The 22,440-nt window shown below is 35.6% G+C and overlaps 1 protein-coding gene across 1 annotated transcript in view; it reads left to right on the top strand.

Annotated features, from left to right (window-relative positions):
* The window catches only part of LOC134530944 (heat shock 70 kDa protein cognate 5), a 77,256-nt gene extending 54,913 nt beyond the window's left edge, over window positions 1–22,343 (top strand). Inside the window, exons 11-14 of the mRNA XM_063366279.1 lie at window positions 16,018–16,240; window positions 18,128–18,315; window positions 20,609–20,749; window positions 21,734–22,343. Of these exons, the coding sequence (XP_063222349.1) occupies window positions 16,018–16,240; window positions 18,128–18,315; window positions 20,609–20,749; window positions 21,734–21,832 (651 nt within the window). The 3' untranslated portion in view covers window positions 21,833–22,343. The remainder of the gene's footprint in view (window positions 1–16,017; window positions 16,241–18,127; window positions 18,316–20,608; window positions 20,750–21,733) is intronic.
* Window positions 22,344–22,440: the final 97 nt, after the last annotated feature.

Below are 22,440 nucleotides of genomic sequence, written 5' to 3'. Positions count from 1 at the left end.
TCTTACCGAAATCGAAAATGAAAGTAGCAAAATTTCGATTTCGGTATCGGTATACCGAACATTCGCACAACCCTAATTAGGGTTAGTTGTTCCGATACCGATACCCCAATACCATTCCGATACCAGTGTTTTTTTTATTATTTTATATTTTTACATGCCAAAACTGTTGTGCAGTAATGTTAAAAAAATTAAAAAAATTAATCAAAATTAAAAAAAAAATACTTTGAAATTTTGAAATTGTCTCAAGTCATGATTCAGACATGTTCGCACACCAGTGGAATACTGGGTGTGGAATACCTACATGTTGTTTCATCAGTTGATGAGGAACACAATATTTTAATGTATACCTGGTGCAGCGCAAATTAAAAAAAAAGAAAATATGGGTCACAAATTCAACTTATGTGCATAACTTGGGGCCAATGTACTAGCTTTCAGATTTGTTGGAAGATCCAATCAAATTTCATAGTTTCCATCAAATGAATCTAAGAGATATATCAACACCTTCATTCAAAACATTTTCCCCCTACGGAGGAAACAAGATACCAGTCACAGAAATGCAATTACTGCATTTCAGAAGTTGCTTATCACATTAAAGTACATATCACTGTTATGGTATATATCAGGGATGCCACCAAGAATGGTTATAAAATCCTGTATTAGACCATAAAATATCCTGTAAGAAGAAAATTTCTGTAACCAGGTTTTTCATTCGCGCCAACATTTTTTTTACAGCTAAGACACAGGAGAAAACAAAGTATTATAAGCATATTTCTTCAAAAATCAGCTTTTCCTTCATTCCAGTTGCATTAACCTAATTTAAAATACAGTACACTCCCTATTTAACGTGGTTGTCGGGGGACATAACTTTTACCCGCGTTGTTGCATAACCGCGATGTTTCGATGTGATTAAGGTCAAAAGGCATAAAACACCGCCTGTGTTCTAATAGGTCGGCAAGCACGCACAGTATAGACGGCCCGCCGTTGTGCGGACTTTGCATCCGCAGTTTTCACTAAACGCGGGTGAAAAAATAAAAATAATAAATTTTAAAGATAAATATTAAATGTTGAATTGTTTTTATTTTTCCGCGTGCCACGCACAGTTTGTCGCACGGCCTACGAGCGCGCCACACGCCGCCATACACACGTGCGGCACACAAGCTGCTGCCAGTCTCGTGGTGTCAGCCACAGTATCTGCTTCGTCAGTGTCCGTAACAAAGTAAGTGCAGTGTGTGCGGTTACACACGATTCTGTGGTCGAAGTCTTCTAAAAGAAAGGCCGTAGTGATAATTCAAACCGAATATGAATCGCAAAGTACCAAGTTTGATTGACAAAATAAAAATTCTATATTTACTTACAGATAGCTTGTCTTTTGCAGAAGTAGGCTGCAGATACAGGAAAAAACTATTCTAGCATTCGTACAATAAAAAATAAAGAATCGTCTATCGTGTCAAGTGGTTAAACTTTATTATCCATGCTTACAGTAAATTATAAATGGTTACGTGTGGGAAACAAAAATTGAGCCAATTTAATTTTAGCGCAATCAGTGACGTCGTATTAAAAACCGTGTTAAACTATGTCTTTACTTATTTCACCAAACACTGTGTCGAGTTGCTGAGTGTGTGTGGCTCGGATCGGCAAGTGTTATATTCCCCAGCCTCTGGTTTAAGGTCGGGAGACCGCTACACACAAACATTTCCGGGAATTGTTTACTACCTCACGGCAAAAGTGGTACAGTATGATTCACGTAAGTATTGGACCACTGGGAATTCCTGGGCAAAGATTAAAAATACGCTAGCTGATTTACTTTACCATTTAATGTTAAAACATTATACCAAAGTAAAAAGATGAACGTGTATAATACAATGAATTACCCAATAATATTACGTCTGTAGGTTTAAGTTGTAACAAAACATTTATATACAGATGTCCAGTAAAGTACCAATTAAGATTCTGGAGTGGAATTTTAAACACCGGACTACCTGATTTTGCCTTGTACGCAGGGACGCTGCTCAGTCAAGTGACTCATGCTCTGCCTGTGTGCTGCGTGAACACATTCCCTCCCCCACTCCCCCTCGGCCTGTTTCTGCCCGCTCTAATCTCTACCTCTCTCCATATTCTCGGCTTGCCTCTCCCTATCCAGCGCTTGCAGACAACCAAGCCTATCCAACATCAATCCCCAGCCGAGTCACGCTGGATAATGTCGCTGGACGGTGGGCTTTATCAGGTCCCCTGCTTCATTTGTGAGATAAAGCGACGTTAAGAACTAGTCTTTCAGAAAATATCACTGGGCTGGATTGGACCATAATTTGAAAACCCTACAAGATAGAGGAATAATGTACGGAGATATCTTGTTTAGAATTTCACTGCGAACATTTTCTACGCCTAGGCTTTCTTCTGCCCGATGCTTAGTTTGTTAGTTACAACGCAAAATAATCGGCTATCAACCATTTATTCCATTATTATTCATTTCTGACTGGGGGACATGGTTTGACCCGCGATATACCCGATTCCGCGATCAATCGGGGCGCGATATACCGGGAGTTTACTGTACAGTCAAACCTCTATCTGTCGAACTCGCATGTATCGATTGTCCGTGTTTATCGTATACTTTCTACGGTCCCGGCAAAATTGCCATACAACTAAGGTTAAAAAAGTCTGCTTGAACCGATGTTCGAATTACCGTTTTGTCCGCATTGATCGTACAAAATATGTGGTCCCGTCACTATAAATTATAATAGTTGATCGTTTAACCATAAAGATTTTGCAGAAATAACCATATCTTAGAAAGAAACCGTCATAAAAACAGTAACAATAGTATACAGTAGTAAAAATCACCTTAAATCTGCAGCCAAGTAATGGAGCACGTAAATATGAAGAAAAGACAAATGAACAACAACTTACGAAGAAATATGGATGATGTACCATAACTACAGTACAAACCCAATTGTTATCCTAAGATAATTACCATAAAAGGAACTAAAGATTCTTTGTCGATACCATAATTACTGCTGAAGCACGATAGCTACCACATTTGCACTACAGTTACCGTAACAACTGAGATGTATATTTACCGTGACGGTAATGTATTTATTTGACATTAAAATTAAAGAACATTATTGAAAAAAAGGATGTTAAATTTTTATATGTACGTTTGGCACATGTTGCGAAGAAATAATGCGATCTGAAAGAATGCAGTACTACTACGAAAAGTGAAAAGGGTAATCGTGGATTTTTAGGTTATGGCAGTCTCTCTCGTTTTTCAGTAATCTCGGCCGAAAATTAACAAGCGTATCGGAAGTTGGCAGAAATGCAGATTCAACTAAATATTGGCAAAATCGGCTTCTTCAGTACAGCTCAACATTTGATGACATGAGTAAACACATTTCAGACTTCAGGATATTGAAAAAGACATTAATTTCCATGTAGATTTATTGTGCGTATGTTGTTTTTTTTGCAAGTGTAAATTGAATTTAGTAAAATACTTCCATTTTTATTTATTTTTCAACTGATTAACTTTAATGATAAGTAACTGATATATTTCTGACACTAATTTTGAGGTTGAAATATTTTTTAAAAATTCTTTGAGTGAAGTCCGCATCTACTGAATTTTTTTGTTGGTCCCCTGAAAAACAATAGATAGAGGTTTGACTGTAATAATAATGAATGTAGGTAAATAACTGATAAGTTTATATGTATAAAGTTTAAGTACCAGTATGAGGTTCTCACAAAAATCACTTAAAAAATATACACACAGACACAAATTAAATTTGCCCACATGAGCTCTGCATCCACAATTTTGTTGTCTGGTTTGCTGATGAAAGATGTGAGAGAAGTACTTTGTTCAGCAGCCCTCTGATTTCTCTGGTATCTGTGTGCTGTCGTGATGCCGAAGATCTTTCAGACCACCCTATTGAATGTTATAAAGTACGACCGACACAATGAACACACTGCAGTAAAGTCCGTTTTACCGGGTTTCAGCCACTTTAATTCTACTTCCCACTCACGTTTATATCGTTGTTTATACAGCGTTCGATCTGGAGATGCCTTGCGTTTTCTTTCCATTTCTTTCAATTACAATCTTCACAAAGATGCAAGCCGAATTTTTTGTACGTAACAATTACTTTAAAATCAACAACAAACTGTAAACACTCCGTCAACCCATCATAGAAATCGTGATTACACGGTATAACAACACAAACTGTAAAAACACCGTCACAGATATCACTTCGCTCAAATATTACTGGGCGTGTTCCACTACACGCACGAATGCACCATTGCGCAAAAGAGAGAAACAGAACACGGTGTCTAAAACAATTGTCATAGATAATACGATGCACGGTATACTTTATCCGTGAAATAAAAAATGCTTCCAGAAATAAAAGGTAGAGCGTGAATTGTTATCATTTTAGAAAAACTGAAACGCCGTAGCAAAGTGAAGTGTCTTTTGATGACATGTTATCTATGAAGTGGAGCGGGAGCAATAAGTAAATATTTATGTTTGTGCGTTTGTCAATTAAAATATCTATGATTCGAAGTGCTTATCCGTTAATCCGGTGTAACTCCAAAATATCCGTGAAAATGGATAAAATCCGTAAAAACGGCAACCCTGGTATATATTGTGCATTGAGAGTTAATGCTAGCAGTAGTTTTTTTTTTCTTCACGCAATGTATAATATTCTGCAAAAATAATAATCATTATGTCATATTTTCATAAACCTAAAATTAACTTGCCTCTTTTTAATATTTCTGCCTATTGTTTTACTGTATACTGTAAATATAGCTAATCAAACATTTAAAAAGTTTTTCTTTTCTTTTCACAGTCACCAGCATTTTGCTTTACAATTTTTATAGTTCCCCATTTGTCTTAAAATGAACTCAAAATAAAAACACAAATTTCATATTTTAAAAAATAATTATTTTAGGTATCTTGCAGCTATCAACATCTTCAGAAATTTGAGTTATTAATTTAAAAGAGGTGAAACAAAAATAGGATGTATTACACAAGATGTTTGTGCTTTAGCTTGAATTGATGCCACAGCCAACAGAAAAAAAGTGGAAAAGTATTTTCTATGTGTATTTTGAAGTTTTGTAAACTTTCCTTATAAACTGGAAAGTACTTATTATACAATTCATAAGGAAGATATCACTGAGCAAATTGACACATGAAATTTAAAATTGTGTTGTAGGAGTGGAAAATAAGTAATTTGTGTTAGATTACAGAAAGGCAGCGGTGCAGATTATTTTTTAGGCTTAACTAGTTGGAAATGTAGAGAACGTACATATATGTACTTATCATGTTTGATTCTAGTGCGAGATAAGTTATTGCATAGGAGTGAGATACAATATTTTGTGTTTATCAACAGATGTGCAATAATGCAAATTATTTTTCATCTCTGAACCACTTGGATGTGTGGAGAAAGTAAATTGAGCATGTCTGATCATAGTGTGTAGTTATTGCTTAGGAGAGATATTAAGACGTGCAATGATGCAAGTTATTTTTCGTCTCTGAACCACTTGGATGTGTGGAGAAAGTAAACTGAGCATGTCTGATCATAGTGTGTAGTTATTGCTAGGGACCCCAGAAAATGGTAAATAAAACGGGCTCATTTCGGTGTAAAAAAATGATAAAAGCTGTGCAAAATTCAGTGTAAAAATAAGCTAGCGGTGCAAAAAATCGGTGTAAAAATAAGCAATCAGTAGAGACCCAAAAAAATTGTGAAAAAATTATGCCATTGGCGGTGTATAAAAAACCTCATAGCCTTACTGCTTCCTTATTTGCCTGGCCAATTTTTGGGACATAAGTTTCTGTAAGAGTGTTGGCTGATGATGGCAAATCCCCTGCACCTAAAATGTATACATATCTTACAATATACTTATAAATAGCATTTATAAGGTTATAGCTGAAAATATTAATGGGCTAATTTACTCAAAACTAGTGGTGCACCGATGCGGATATCGATGAATGGTAATCGGCGATTATGGGTACTTTCCGATTTATTGTAATCAGTGATTATTTTAACTATTACTTTGCCGATTATCTACTTCACGCCGTAATTAAGTAGGTTTTTACCGTGTAATATTTTGTTACACATTTTAAGACGAAATACGGTAATATTTGTATATATTACAAAATTCATTTAACTCCGTCATGTCATGATTACAGAAATTTCGTTAAGTTTAATAAATCTCATTGCCTCGAACAATAAAAAATACATTTTTCCTACACGTTTATTTACGTTTCGTCTTTTGTTCTGTCTTTTGTTTAGTGGTCTTGTACATTACCTATAGCCAGAGACGTAAAATAGATGGCACGCAATCAAAATACCACAAACAGTTGCAGTGGATTCTATGACAATCAATCTTTTCGAGTCGTAGTAGCGGTTCAAAATCGTGGTCCCGATACCTTCTAGAGTTTATCACTGCGTTTTACAAACTCGTAATGGGCGTCTTTGGTAACTTTATCCGTTGTTGTGTTATTTGTACGTGACGTGAAAAGTGAAAAAGTATTTATAATTTTATATATTCAGTCAACATAAATAAAATCACATGTGCTAGAATTGGTTTTGAGTCATTTTTATATAATGATAGTGAGATGGCGAGTAGGGAGAAAAAAAGTGATCTGTGGAAACATTTTTCTATAAACTCAAGTGAACAAAATAAAGCAACATGTTTACATTGTTAAACGGTAATTTCTCGATGCAACCTTATGTGATAGTTGATAATAATGCTAGTTTTCCGCAACAAATACGTACCCATTGTAAATTACAATTATTAGACTGTAGTTCAAGTTGTGTACAATAACAAATATAAATAGAAGTTAATTAAATTTACACTTTGCAATGACTTAATAGTGTATTTTATATATTTTTATACTGTTATTATAACTGTATTCTCAATTTTACCTAAATTTACATGGGAATAAAAAATGTTGTGTGCATTATTACACATTAAAAAATTTGTTCATTATAATCGGTAACTGAATCGGTATCTGCCGATTATTGCTCTCATAATCGGTAATCAAATCGGTAATCGGTAAAGTCATATTGGTGCACCACTACTCAAAACAATTCTTAGCCAAACATAACCTAACCTTTTCAAGATTACTGCTGGATTACAGAGTCAAACCATCAATCAATCAGTCAAAAATATCTTGTGGTGTGCCCACCATTTCACAATGCAATCCATCCTATTTATGTGTTTGTTAATCTGAGATACTTGCATATTTATTTGAAGTAAAGGTAAGTTGGGCCTAAAGGTAAGTTAATCAATAATATTGTAGGCCTACATATGCTTATGAACTTTTGTTAGAGGGGGAAAACATTTCTAAATAAATAAGGCTAACCTTCAACATGGGTGTTACACCATTCCCTCATAGCTGGATGATCAGCTTTTTCCAAAGGAATGTTAACTTACAGCATCATATTAACAAAATCAGAAAAAAATTCTTGTTTTCTGCACTTTCAAGCTTGTTTGCTTTATTCACGCTGTCGCCTATCGAGATTTGTTTAGACACTGTAGAATGCTTGACAAAATAATTGTCTTTTTTGTTTTGTTTTGTGTGTGTGTCATTTACCACATGCTTTTTGCACGTGTCTTTGCGTGCCCAATCAACCCGCACGTTGCAGAACTTGCACATCATAATTTTGTCCCACTGATCAAAAATATAAAATCATTCAATTTCATCTCTCTTTCGCGATCAAACATTGTCGAAGTTTTCGGCATCTTAGCCTTAAATTCAATTGTATCACAAAACTTACAAAATGTGGACGGTAGTTGTAAACACTCATAGATATGTGCACGCAAAAATGACTGCCATCTTAGCTCCATGCGATTAAATTAGGTTAGAAAAATCGACACCAGTGCGCCTTACGGCAGAAACGACCATTATCCAAAAACTAAAACTGTGGAGTCAATTTTATGTTGGTAGTGCTTACATATTGATTGTTGACATTTGTTACATTTTGTTTTCATTTGCGATGGCATTATTTACTGCTTGTAAACAGAGTAATAAAAATACGTGGATTTCAGTAACGTGTCAAAACGAAGATAATATCACGGCACTAGTCTTTCAGTCTATGTTTATTTCACGACTATGTTTCTGATGGCGTAAATAAATAGAACTTGCGACATAAGGACATTATTTTGTGCGAAAAAGTGCGAACTTTGCGCGAAAAAGCGTGAACTTTGCACGAAAATTCGTGAATTTCGCGACTATGTCAAAATCAAAGGAAAGTCACAAAATTTGTTTAAAGTATCAAATTTTCGTGTTATTTCGTGAATTTCGCACTTCACCATTTTTCGGGGTCTCTAGTTATTGCTTAGGAGAGATATTAACAGACGTGCAATGATGCAAGTTATTTTTCGTCTCTGAACCACTGGATGTGTGGAGAAAGTAAACTGAGCTTGTCTGATCATAGTGTGTAGTTATTGCTTAGGAGAGATATTAACAGACGTGCAATGATGCAAGTTATTTTTCGTCTCTGAACCACTGGATGTGTGGAGAAAGTAAACTGAGCATGTCTGATCATAATGTGTAGTTATTGGTTAGGAGAGATACTAACAGACATGCAATGATGCAAGTTATTTTTTGTCTCTGAACCATTTGGATGTGTGGAGAAAGTAAACTGAGCATATATGATCATAGTGTGTAGTTATTGCTTAGTAGAGATATTAACAGACGTGCAATGATGCAAGTTATTTTTTGTCTCTGAACCACTGGATGTGTGGAGAAAGTAAACTGAGCATGTCTGATCATAGTGTGTAGTTATTGCTTAGGAGAGATACTAACAGACATGCAATGATGCAAGTTATTTTTCGTCTCCGAACCACTGGATGTGTGGAGAAAATAAACTGAGCATGTATGATCATAGTGTGTAGTTATTGCTTAGGAGAGATATTAACAGACGTGCAATGATGCAAGTTATTTTTCGTCTCCGAACCACTTGGATGTGTGGAGAAAGTAAACTGAGCATGTCTGATCATAATGTGTAGTTATTGGTTAGGAGAGATACTAACAGACATGCAATGATGCAAGTTATTTTTCGTCTCTGAACCATTTGGATGTGTGGAAAAAGTAAACTGAGCATATATGATCATAGTGTGTAGTTATTGCTTAGTAGAGATATTAACAGACGTGCAATGATGCAAGTTATTTTTCGTCTCTGAACCATTTGGATGTGTGGAGAAAGTAAACTGAGCATGTCTGATCATAGTGTGTAGTTATTGCTTAGTAGATATATTAACAGATGTGCAATGATGCAAATTATTTTTTGTCTCTGAACCATTTGGAAGTGTGGAGAAAGTAAATTGAGCATGTCTGACCATAGTGTGAAGTTGTTATGCGTAAGAGGGACATATAGTGTATCGTGTTATCAACAGATGTTAAATTATTAGGGACAATATTATGTGGTGAATTGCGATAAAACAGAAATAACACAGAAGCATGTTTTTAACACTGTATAACACCAAAACGCAAGTTAATACATTACTATATAGCACCGAAATGCAAGTTAATTATAGGAATTAATAGTAGTATTTAACCAAAACTTAATTCCAATTATAAAAAAAGTAAGCTTTTAATGTTTGAAATTGGAGGACTGTCATTGCCGAACAAAATTTGAACCAAAGTGCATGGATCAGGAAAATTAATTTAATTTGTTTTATTGTGTATCTCTTATTGAATCACTTTCAAACCGCAAATTTTTATTGTTTCTATTTTGTTTTAGACCAATTTAACACACATTAATTTGAAGTCAAATTGCAGCATATAATGTTACCACTATTTTGTTGAGTAAGTATTACAGAACAGCTTTTATAAAAATAAAAAAATAAAAAAACAGAAATCACATTTTAAAAAAAAAATTAGACTAAAAATAAAACAATAAAATCTTGTCCAGCAATAATGCAAATAATTTTTCATCTCTGAACTACTTAAAAGTGTGGAGACAGTAAACTGAGTTTGTCTAACTATAGTGTAAAGTTTGTTATTGCTTAGAAGGGACATGCATTATGTTTATCAGCAGATGTGCAATAATGCAAAATATTTTTTGTCTCTGAACATTTGGAGAATGTGAACAAGCATATGACTGTCATGGTAGGGTCATGCATTTATCACATTTGCGATGTCACAAATTTTTATGTGAATTTTGGTCTTTTTGGATGTAAAAGTGAATTGTTTTGCGTTTTTTTAAAAAAATAGCGAGAATTCACGTCCAAATTTCAGAATATTGTGAAATTTACATTTAAATATTTTTACATTTCTTTCCATAATCATTTGGGCCCAAAAATTACAATAAAACAATAAAAAAATGTCTGCATACACGATTTTCTTAATTATTGTTTTGAGTTTAATTGGTCAGTTTCATTTGTTGAAAAATATGCCACTGTTACCAAAAATTGAGTCCTTCTATATGTGAATGCCAGCAGCCAGATGTGGAAGGCTACACAATCAATATTTCGGTCTATATACTAATGAGTTTCTATCCATTTTGCTTATAACCAGGAACAGATTGAGTACCAATGGTTCTATGGAATTTTTGTCTCAACTTCTGTACATTGGTTTTGTTTATATGCATTGAAAGAGTTCTGATGAAAATATTGATTCATTAAGCAGTACTTTTTTTAAAAAATAACTGGTCATTTATCAACTGCTTAACTTTATAGGTTAAGTATTTTTGTTTCTTTAACTTTTTGAGGTTAGGTCTACTCTAAAGCAAAGTCAGCACATGTTATTTGGCCTCACGCATCTTAATTTTGTATGGTTTTCTGAAATATGATGGATAATGTTTGTACTTGTACCCCAAGCCTCCAGTAACAAGATAAATAAAAAAAGAGCGCGCATAACTCTGTACACTCGATAGAAGTGGAACTTCTTTGGCAATTAAAACCTCGACTCATAAGTGTATCGTAAGGGTTAAGACGGCCGTAGAGAGAGGAAGAGAGAAATAATACAATTTTCTAAATAAACCTGAATTATGAACATTGTTACTCCAAAAGGGAATCAATAATTTTTTTTCCAATCAATAATGATTAACCCTTTCATTCCCAAATTATTGAAAATAGAAAAAATATTCTTAGGTAAAATACGGATGAATATATATATATATATATATATATATATATATATATATATATATATATATATATATAATTACAATTATATTAAAAAAAGAAATTTAATAAAATATATATACATTTTGAGGACGTGGCCATATGGCAACCATTGGAAAACAGAATTTCCTTTATATTTATATTTGCATTCACAAGAGAGGTTTAAAATTTGTGTTGCCATATGGAATCAAAGGGAATGAAACAATAAATATTACTCACTGCTGAAATACACTATAAAGAAAAACTGTGTGTGTGACTGTTTCTTCAAACAATTCTGTCATTTGGAACATGCCAAATCTTTGAACGCAATATGAAATTCTTAACAGGTAGTGTGTTCTATGCAGGAAATGCAGGGACTGTCTCGACAGTGCTCTCTATGCTGCTGGTTGAACAAGAAGGGACATGAGCATGCTAGTAACAAATATAAAATTCAAGGCTCTCACATCTTACTATACGATAGCTATATCTATTTTCTGAAACCAGCACATGCACACATTTTTTCTTATTCTTTTGTTCATATATTTCTCTCAGATTTTTTTTTTTGGTGGGGGACGAATCATCGCACAAAGAGGAGAATGAAAACTAGCCCAGAAACTTATATAGCATAGTGCTCTCTTTTTATATCTCTTTGGCCAATTACCTATTCTCCGTTATGTTCGCGTCAAAGTTTCACAACAATGTTTTACGAAAACATTGCATCAAAATTCGGCCTTGAAATTTTACTCTCATCGCACCCAAGGAAGTTTCACTTCAAAAATTTTAAACTGAATAACACACTACAAGCTTTAGTTTTTGACTACTTCTCACAGTTATGTTCACCCATGGCCCCCACAAGGGTGGGGATGGGTGGACCCCTGGGTCCAGGGTCCGCCCTGGGGGGGGGGGGGGGGTGTCCCAGCCCTGTTTATTTTTATCTCAGTGTGTGAAATAAATATACGAGGGTTTTTTTTTTTCAACCTCCGATCGGCTGTAATAAAAAAAGGGAATGAATTGGGAAATTATTTTAATGTAAAAAGAAACGTACATCTTTACTCTATTTTTCCACATAATCACCGTGCAGATTGAGGCATTTGTCGTACCGATGCACCAGCTTTCCAATACCCTCTGCATAAAATGATGCCTCCTGCCTATTCAGCCACGTTTTAACAGTGCCCTGCAGTGTGATTAGTTTCATTTCTCCATGGCATGCCCATTAATCGATACCCTAATCGCTCGTACACGAATCGACACGTCTCGTAGTGTTTACCCCCTTCCACCAACCATGTGGAGCGCCCAACTCACACCTCAGTTGAAGCTTGGTTATGGGAATGTCAACATGTTTGATCACCCTCCTTACAGTCCGGATTTGGCACCGAGTGACTATCACCTTTTCCCCACGTTGAAAAAGTGGCTTCGAGGACGATGCTTCAACACCAATAATGAACTGCAGAGCACTGTTAAAACGTGGCTGAATAGGCAGGAGGCATCATTTTATGCAGAGGGTATTGGAAAGCTGGTGCATCGGTACGACAAATGCCTCAATCTGCATGGTGATTATGTGGAAAAATAGAGTAAAGATGTACGTTTTTTTTTGACATTAAAATAATTTCCCAATTCATTCCCGTTTTTTTATTACAGCCGATTGGAGGTTGAACAAAAATTAACCCTCGTACATACTTGCTGTGGTTATTTTAAAGTAAAATAACTTAATAAATAAAGCTTAGTTTGGAGTTATAAAATAGTAACCATAATTTTACCCTGTATTTTCAGGTTAAATAACATTGTAGAAAGAGTGTAGGTAAGAAATAACCATGCAATTATAATGTAGCATGTGACTGTAAAATTGTAGGGGCGCGCGGGGGGGGGGGGGGGGGGGGAAGCCGTCTCCGATCCTGGGTCCAGAGCCCGTAATCGAATGTGGAGGCCATGTTCCTCCTTCTACCTCCAAAATATCAGCTTTGGCATTCGTGAACATAATGTACAGATGTGACATTTTTATTTAATTATAAAATGGTTTGGTGTAAATATTTTTTTCCCTGAGCATTGTAATACTTTATACCAAGGCTGCAGTTTTCACTGATTTTATCTGTTTCTGCGGATATTTAGAGGTTAAAACGGATTTGCGGACAAAGAACTAAATTACACGGATATTTCAGACGTTTTTTTATACGTTCCTCAAAAAGTTTTGGAATTTACGTGTTTCTATCACATTAACCTCCGAACCGCAAACAGTAAACATCACGTCACCATGTCAACTTAATATTTTATTTCAGGTTAGCCGACAGCGATTTTTTTCTTTCCATCATGGTTATATCGATTTGTGTGCTCATTTTACTCACTAGACGTTTACGAAAATTGATAGATTGTGAGAGTCGAAAGCGACAATAAGCGTTTTCTGGCTCTAAGATAAATATTAGCGGCTGTGTAGTTTGTTGACAAAAACAAACATTAATTGGAATACGAAATGTGACGTTCGTTGCTTTCGATAGCTATTGATTTGAAATGTTTTTTTATATTCGTCCATAGCTAGCAACGGTACTTTTAACAATGGAGAAGAAATTTAAGACATCTCAAGAACGGTCTGTGTATAGGCAGAAATATAAACGTGAGTGGGAATCGGAATGTCCGTGGTTAAAGAAAGGAAAAGATGAATATCATGCTGTGTGTAAATTTTGTAATTCAGAGTTTGACATCGCCAAAGGAGGACTAAAGGATTTGCGGCGGCATGAAACCAGGGATTACCACAAAAGAAATTTCGCTTGTGGCAGTAGCAGTAGTAATAGTAGTAGTAGCTCAATGTTAAATTTTGTAACAAAATAAAATCATGGAGTCGTCGATGCTGAACTGCGCTGGTCTAATTTTATATGTAAAAATAATTTGCCAGTTAAGCTAAGTGACAGCTTTTCTAAATTAGCGGCCCAAATGTTCCCAGACAGTGAACTTCAGTTGTAACTGTACAAAAACAAGTCAAATTATTACTTAAGCCCTTGGCTCATTTGCAGCATGAAAAAATCTCAATTTACCCTGCTAATTGACGAGTCTACAGATGTTTCTGTCACCAGACAAGTTGTAATGGCTAGAATTTTCACAACAGAAGTTGAAACTCACCTCTACAAAGTAGTTGCACTTAGGGGAAAACCTGTTTAATGTTGTCAACAATTCCTTCGAAGAAAACAACATTCACTGGCAGAATTGTACTATCAAGTCATCAGATGGAGCTAAGTCAATGGTAGGAGAATTTAATTCTGTATTGTCACGCATTCGAGGCAAGCAAGAAAATGTGTGGTTCCTTCATTGTACTTGCCACGTAGCCCACTTGGCTGCATCACATGCTTGGAGTGAATTGCCAGACCTTTGTGAACAGCTAACCCAAGATGTATACACACATTTTAAAGTATCTGTCAAAATGCCCGATGAGTTTAAAAACATTCAGCAGTTGCTTGATGTACCAGAACATAAAATATTACCCCCATGTTTTACCAGGTGGCTTGCGATGCTGCAATGTGTTGATCGCCTTCTTGAACAATGGTCAGCACTTTAAGAATATTTTGATTCGAAAATTGAACCAAGAGAGAGTAATATGGAGTCAGTACAGCGCATAAAAAAAATTTTGCACTCAGTCAGCATAGCTGTATTTTCTTTTTTTAAGTGCAACTCTATCGCGTTTCTTGAAATTCAACCTTTTATTTCAACAGGAACGGCCTTATGTGCACAAATTATACTCGAAAATGAGTGTCTTGTTACGCCAGTTCACCGCTAGTTTTGTTCAGTTCAGTGCAATTCAACAAGCACCTGATATAACAGCTGTTGACTGCCAACTTCCAAATGCAGGAATCTTCATTGGTCATGCCACACGAACACATATGGAAAATAACCAAATAAACTCACAGGAAGAGACAGAATTTTTCAATTGTTTCTGTAAGTTTTATGAGATGGGTACAAAAGAGTTGCATCATTTTCTCCCACTCAAGAATGATGTTTTGAAGAACATAGACATTTTTGATCCAGCTAAACAGCAGTCTGGAGAATGGGTAAAGGTGAAAAACTTGGCCAAAGCATTTTCGAATGTCATCGCAAGCAATGAATATGATGAACTGAATTCTGAATTTGTTGCATATTCACTGTGGAATCCACCAGCAGAATTGAGCACTGCTAAGACTCTTGAGCCTGACAAATATTGGCATAAAGTGTCACAGTATGAAATTAATGGGAAACCATGTGTTCCACTGCTTTGTAAACTTGCAAAGGCAATGCTTATTCTTCCACACAGCAATGCAGGGGTGGAAAGGATATTTAGTAAGCTCAACCTTATCAAGACAGCGCACAAGTCATGTCTTGAATCGCCAATGCTAAATGCTTTGTTGCATATCTCTTCTAGGAAGAATATGGCAGAATTCCAGCCAACAGAAGAAATGAGGAATAGGGCAAAACATCTGAAAAAGTGATATTTAAATACTGCCAGTGGTGAAGTGTAGGCTACGTGTGTGTGTGTGTGTGTGTGTGTAAATACTTGTATAAAGTGTTAAAAATTGTGATGTTTTGATTGAAGTATAATTACGTACATTATGATTGAGTAATTTTCATAAAAATTGCACATTTTTTGTGTTTTTTAATGTACAGGATTTTACAGGATATTTTATATTCAAAACAAGGATGTTTTTTTCAAAGTGGTGGCAGCCCTGCTTTATACTGCTGTAGTGCTTTGGAAATTAAACTGTATCTACTGGTATTTTTATAAGAAAAATGTAAATATTTTGTTAAATATTGCAGTAAATATGCAAATAACAACACTTCTTCCATATAAAAATATAACACCACTTTCAGGCAAAAATAACATCACTTTGTGGAATGAAATGAAATCACAAATGCATGTCAGTAGCCTTGTGTGATGGTGGGGACTGCAGTCTCACACGGGGTTTGCTCTCGCAGGTGTTCTCCACGGCGGCGGACGGGCAGACACAGGTGGAGATCAAGGTCCACCAAGGGGAGCGCGAGATGGCCTCTGACAACAAGTTGCTGGGGCAGTTCACGCTGGTGGGAATCCCTCCTGCACCGAGGGGCGTCCCGCAGATTGAGGTCACCTTCGACATCGACGCCAACGGAATTGTGCATGTGTCTGCGAGGGACAAGGGCACCGGCAAGGAGCAGCAGAGTGAGTGGCTCCAAGTTGGTATTTTAGCATATTCTTGAGGCCTATTCTTGTTTGCTACCTTTAACCGTTAAATTAGCAATAAGTTTGGCTGAATCGGCTTCTTTCGTGCATGTTTAGAGCATCTTACACTTACAGTGAAACTTTTTTTTTATTTCAAGGGACCCTAGGACAATAAAATGTATAAGAAAAAGGAAGTGTAAAATTTTTATCTTACTATGGTAACAATAAGAAGCTAATAAACAAAACTAAATAAAATTCCCGAGATGCTTATGTTTTTACACAATAACTGGACCTTTTAAAGTCAAAGTTGAATCAGATTTATTTTCTTGGACTTAGTCTTTAGGAAAATTAAAGGATTTCAAAGATATGTTCTTAGAGCAGAATACACCAAACTTATTCAATGCCAGTGTTTAGGCCATAAATAACATCTGTAGTGTCTGCTAACTGCGGTTTTTGTTCTGGGAGAGAACCACTTCAGCCTTAAAAAATGAATGAGAACTGTTTTTTGGAAAGATAATGTACAGCGATGTCATGGATGCTCGACCACTCCTACCCCCCTCATTGATACCCCCACCCTTCTTTACAATGCCCACACCCCCCCTCTTTTGACAGCTCAGGCAATTATTTCTTTCAACCAAGCTAACAAAAAAAAAGGTCAACTCACGGTGTACAGAGGCAAAAAAAAAAAGACATTGGGGCATTCCACACAAGCATGCAGTCACTGGACAAAAAAATCTTTTACTACCCTGTTTTATCGCATAATCGTCGCACCCATATTTTAGGGCGTCAAAATTTGGATTAAAAAACTAGTGTAAACGTCGCATGATGTTTTTGGTCCCGCTATTAGATTCCGAGCGCTTTGTGTAAGTATCTTTTCCGTATAAAAGATGTATTTTAAAGTAGAAATCTAATATTTATTCGGATATTACCACTTATTTAATTAACGGAAATACGAAGTTGTCTGTTGTGTAAATTTTCTTTGAAAGACTTTTTAAACGTTATAATCTTTTTCTGTTCGTCTGCATCACCGTGGTGTACCGCTTATAAAAATGTAGTCAGCGCTAGTTGGCATCATCCATGTTTGGTTTGGTTATGTTGCTTCCCATATAGAGAGTGCGCACATGTAGTCGAATATCGATATCTCGCAGATTCATGCAACGCGTGCTCTTTATCTAGTGCCGAGTTAATTTCATTTGATGGCCCGCACTCTTTCGTGTTAAGTGTCTACTACGACTATAATTATGCGTTAGTTCACGTCACAGATTGATGTGGCTTGCGTTCAGGTTACAGATTTTGTTTTTCTATTTGAAGGTGAAGAAATGTTTTTATTGTATGACTTATTAATATAAATTGTTTGGCATGCTCTTGCATACTCCACTTTTTTTTTTTTTTTTTTAAATAAACGTACATACCTTCCATGAATGGGTTTTGTTTTTTGAATAACTTTGCCTAACCAAAAAAAATTTTTTTTTTCGCATAAATGTCGCACCACTACTTTTCAAACTTGATTTTAGAATAAAATGTGCGACGATTATGCGATAAAAAATTTAATATCAAATGATTTTGCTGAAATATGATAAGATAGTGGTTTTCCAAAATTCTCATATTAAATTTTTTCATGCAGCATTCAATGTTTCAGATACATTTCAATAAATATTTTGTGACCTTACTGAAACATTATCATTTTCTTAAATATATATAAATGTTTCTGAAATTTTTTTCTCTATGGTCTATTTTTAGCAACAGTTGTGCAGATGTCAATGGCAGATGGTATAAAATATGTAGTGTACCCAGAATGTGGTGATGGTGGTAGGATTTAATTTGAAACTGCTCTGTAACATTTGGAACTGTTTCCAGTTTCGTGATGAACGCTTGTGTTGTCAACAGTTATCATCCAGTCGTCTGGAGGCCTGAGCAAGGATGAAATAGAGAACATGGTGCGCAAGGCAGAGACGTATGCCGCCCAGGACAAGGTGAAGAAGGAGCGGGTGGAGGCTGTGAACCAGGCAGAGGGAATCGTCCATGACACAGAGTCCAAGATGAACGAGTACAAGGATCAGCTGCCCAAAGACGAGGTCTGTGTGCCATTTACTTTGGGTGTATTCCTGCCAACAATTTTTCCACAGTTAAAAATTTGTAGCCAAGTTGACTTTTAGATCAATATTTCAATGTGGCAAGGTGGTTGTATTCATGGAAACCTGGAAAACAGTTAACAGGGCTCGGAAGAACTGGGAAGTGTCTGAAAATTGTCTAATGTTCTGGATGTTGGTATTTGTGTTAAAAATGTGTGTTTAATAGAGATGGTTGAGTCTACAAATATTAGGATCTAGCTGATTTTAGTTGATATACCTTTGTGTAAAGTGGAGTAGAGTATTCACTTGATTACTTTCTAGTACCTAGTGATGGTTCTTGGTAATGTCTGCCGCCCTCAGTGAATTAACCAATTAACCAGCACTGGGAACACTATATATAATCCTTGGATTATATATGGAAAGCGTAACAGCTAAACCGTTTACCCAGATTAGTCAGTTTTTTATTTTGTATTTTAAAGTAGCCAAAACCAGAATCAAAAAATACGGGTACTGCACAGTCCTACTTATAACTCATGTAAACATTGGATATGTTTAAGTGTTATTTTTATTCTTATTTCATAAATCAGTGTTTATTTAAATCTTATATATTTTTACTTTTGAATTTATATTGTCATAGTATTAAGTTTGTGTATTTGAACAACCCAGTTCTTAGCCAGATATGTTGTATCTAGAAGTTTCATTTTTATATTTTTTATATTTGGTTTTCATTTCTCTATATATATATTTTTTCTTGTTTGATTAAATTTTCAATTTTTAGCTATGCTATGCATCAATACACATTTCATTATATTCACCTACACCTTTGCTAAGCTCACCAAGTATGTAGGAATTTCTGAGTCTTCCATAGTTTCTCCTAGAATGGTTGTTCCTTGGCCAGTAAATGAACTTGAATAGTAATTTTTCTTCAATAATCAGAAAAACAGAAATGTAATGTCGAGTCTAGGCTTTGGATCGAAGCATTTCGAATCCATTAAAATTAATCGGGGCGAGTTCGGGTAGTCATGGAACCGAACTGAAATCAAAAATGTCGGGTCCCCGCACACCCCTAGAAATAAGTAATAAGCGTTCATTGTGTGAGTGTGTTGCTTGTAACCTCTTAGCCGACATAACACATACACAATTTTCAATGTTATAAATATATCAAGTGGTTTGAGGAAATATAGTAGTTAATTAATTTTTTATACTATTTTCCATTAATATCATTTATTCATATAATATAAGTATACATTATTTTGAAAATTTAAAAATTGTTGTATATTATAAATCTTTACACAATTATAAAGAAGTTGAAGAATTTCAGTGACCTGACTCACATTATATTCTGACTTTGCAGTTTGTCCAGGACACATGTGCACGTATAATTAAATTATTTTAATTTATATCCATCACTTGCCCTGTTTTATCGCATAATCGTCGCATCCATATTTTAGGGCTTCAAAATTTTGATAAAAAAACTCATGTAAACCTCACATGATGTTTTTGGTCCTGCTATTAGACTCCGAGCACTTTGTGTAGGTATCTTTTCCGTATAAAACAATGTATTTTAAAGTAGAAATCTAATATTTATTCGGTCATTACCACTTATTTAATTAATGGAAATACGAAGTTGTTTAACGTGTAAATTTTCTTTCAAAGATGTTTTTAAACATTTTAATCTTTTTTTGTTCATCTGCGTTGCCTCAGTGTATTGCTTATAAAAATGTAGCCAGTGCTAATTGGCATTATTCATGTTTGGTTATGTTTCTTCCCGTATAGAGCGCGCACACATAGTCGAATATCGGTATCTCGCTGATTCATGCAACACTCACTCTCTGTCGAGTGCCGAGTTAACTACATTCTTTCGTGGTAAGTGTGTACTACGACGATAGTTTACGCGTTAGTTCATGTCACAGATTCAAGTGGCTTGCGTTCGGGTCAGATTTTGTTTTTCTATTTAAAGTTGGAAATAAGCGTACTTTCCATGAATGGGTTTTGTTTTTATGAATAACTTTACCTAACAAAAAATTTTGTTCCCACATAAACGACGCACCCTTACTTTTCAAACTTGATTTTAGTATATAATGTGCAACAATTATACGAGAAAACCTTGTAAGACTTATCAGCACTTCAGTTAAGACACAAATACAACATGTCCGTCATCTTAGCCGCAGTTTTTCTTATCTCAGACATAAGGTTTATGGTTGGCTAATAAGATAAAAAACAACAGACTGGACTCTCTTGCATTTTACTTTAGTAGGAGTATTGTTGATGGTGTTGCATGTTGGTTGTGTTGCAGTGTGATAAACTAACTGAGCAGATTACGCAAGTGCGGGAGATGCTCTCGAAGAAGGATGACATGGATCCTGAAGAAATACGCAAACAAACATCATCTCTGCAACAAGCATCTCTCAAGTTATTTGAGATGGCATACAAAAAGGTTGGTCCTTTTCATTGCCTATTTGGTATCTCTTGTTTACAAGTAGTAATTGGTTGAGACCCAGAAAATTTGCGGGTTCAATGACCTCCAGGATAGACTCCAATATCCTCTACACACTCGGGCAAATGCCAACTGTTCATTGGCTGCTGACTTGTGAGTCGTCTTGACTGGGTGGCCTGTGATTCGACACTTGTATGAGTGAGGGTCTCTAATTGGCCCTCAGTCCTCCAGATTAACAGTGAACCAATGACAGAAGCAGCACTAAGGTATAATTATTTGAATTTTAGCATAACACGAAATTAACCCGCAAATTTTCCAGGTCTCTAGTAATTGGTAACTTTTCAAGTTCCATGATTCCATGAGGAAATGTGTTTCAATTGTGTTGGTTCAGTTGTAGAACTTGTTAAGTTTAAAGTACAGTTCACGTGAAAGTTGACTTTTTTCTTCTTTGTAGTTTCCAATATAAAGTGTAATATGTGTCACCATGACTTAAAAATTTGACTTTATTATAGTTGACACACAATAATGCAATTATTTGCGTATGTATGTCATTTATGTCAGATAGACAATTTATCCAGCGGAATCAGATATTTAAATATTTTAAGTATTGATAAAGGTTAACATGAGGATATTGCATTATCTGCCGAGTGGCAAACTTTTAAGTTGTAGGCTTGGTGGGGTCATCCATACACTGAAAGGTTCTGTGGAATGAGTCTCTTCAGTAAACCAGTAAGAGAGTGTCTAGGAGGATGAATGAGAGTGCACCTCGAGAAAACACCCCTACCCACCGATGTCTGTCATGAGGCAGACCAAAATCCTGGAAGTGCCAGCTAAGCATCAAGCATACCAGGTCGCCTTGGTGGAAGGATTTTTATTAGTCAGGAACACTTTTTTGAATGCTTTGTGAATAATACTTGGTATAAAATTGCAGTAAGTATATAGTATAATGTTTCAATGTGTTTATGGGGTTTATTGTCGCTGCAGATGGCTGCTGAGCGCGAGGGTGGCTCAGAGGGCACGAGCAGCAGCACAGACGGCCAGACAAGCGAAGAGACTGAGAAGAAGAAAGAAGACAAGAACTGAATGGGGTAGATTTAGTTTTGTGAAATCGTGAGTCAAATGCGAGGACAATAGGTTCCATGCTTTCTGTATTTTTGAACGTGTCGATAAATTCTAAAAATGTACTGCAGCTAGATGGCTGTAAGAGGTGCCCAAGTCATAAGAGCTCATGAGGCTCGACTCGAAAAAATCTTGCAGATCTTAAAAGTTGATTTTTTTTTTTCTTCCAAAAACTGTCATTGTGCACGGCATGTTTGCACGTGACTTCCGCACACACAACCCAAGAATGGAGTGTTTATAGTAGACCGTCGAAGCACCACCGATCAGGGCATTGTGAGAATAGTACCAATAACCGTGTGCAGTGGACAGTTAAGTGAATTGAATGGTTATTAGTGTGAAAGAGAATGTATCAGAACATGTGAATGACCTTGTTAGAATTTTTTTTGTATCTTTCTTTTTGTATATTGAACTTTTTGCCATTGTACAGTTAGTTTTAGTGATATGTGAATAATACATTTGTGGTCTTTAAAATGTTTCTTTAATTTCTTATTTTCTATATGAAGGTTCAAATTGTACTTATAGATTCCTTTTAATTCCCCTAGTATTTACAATGATCTTGACTAGCTATGCTA

Source organism: Bacillus rossius, chromosome 3 (assembly GCF_032445375.1).
Source record: "Bacillus rossius redtenbacheri isolate Brsri chromosome 3, Brsri_v3, whole genome shotgun sequence".
Classification (NCBI taxonomy): Eukaryota; Metazoa; Arthropoda; class Insecta; order Phasmatodea; family Bacillidae; genus Bacillus; species Bacillus rossius.
The sequence above is the reverse complement of the archived record's forward strand: the minus strand, read 5'-3'. Positions and strand labels throughout refer to the sequence as shown.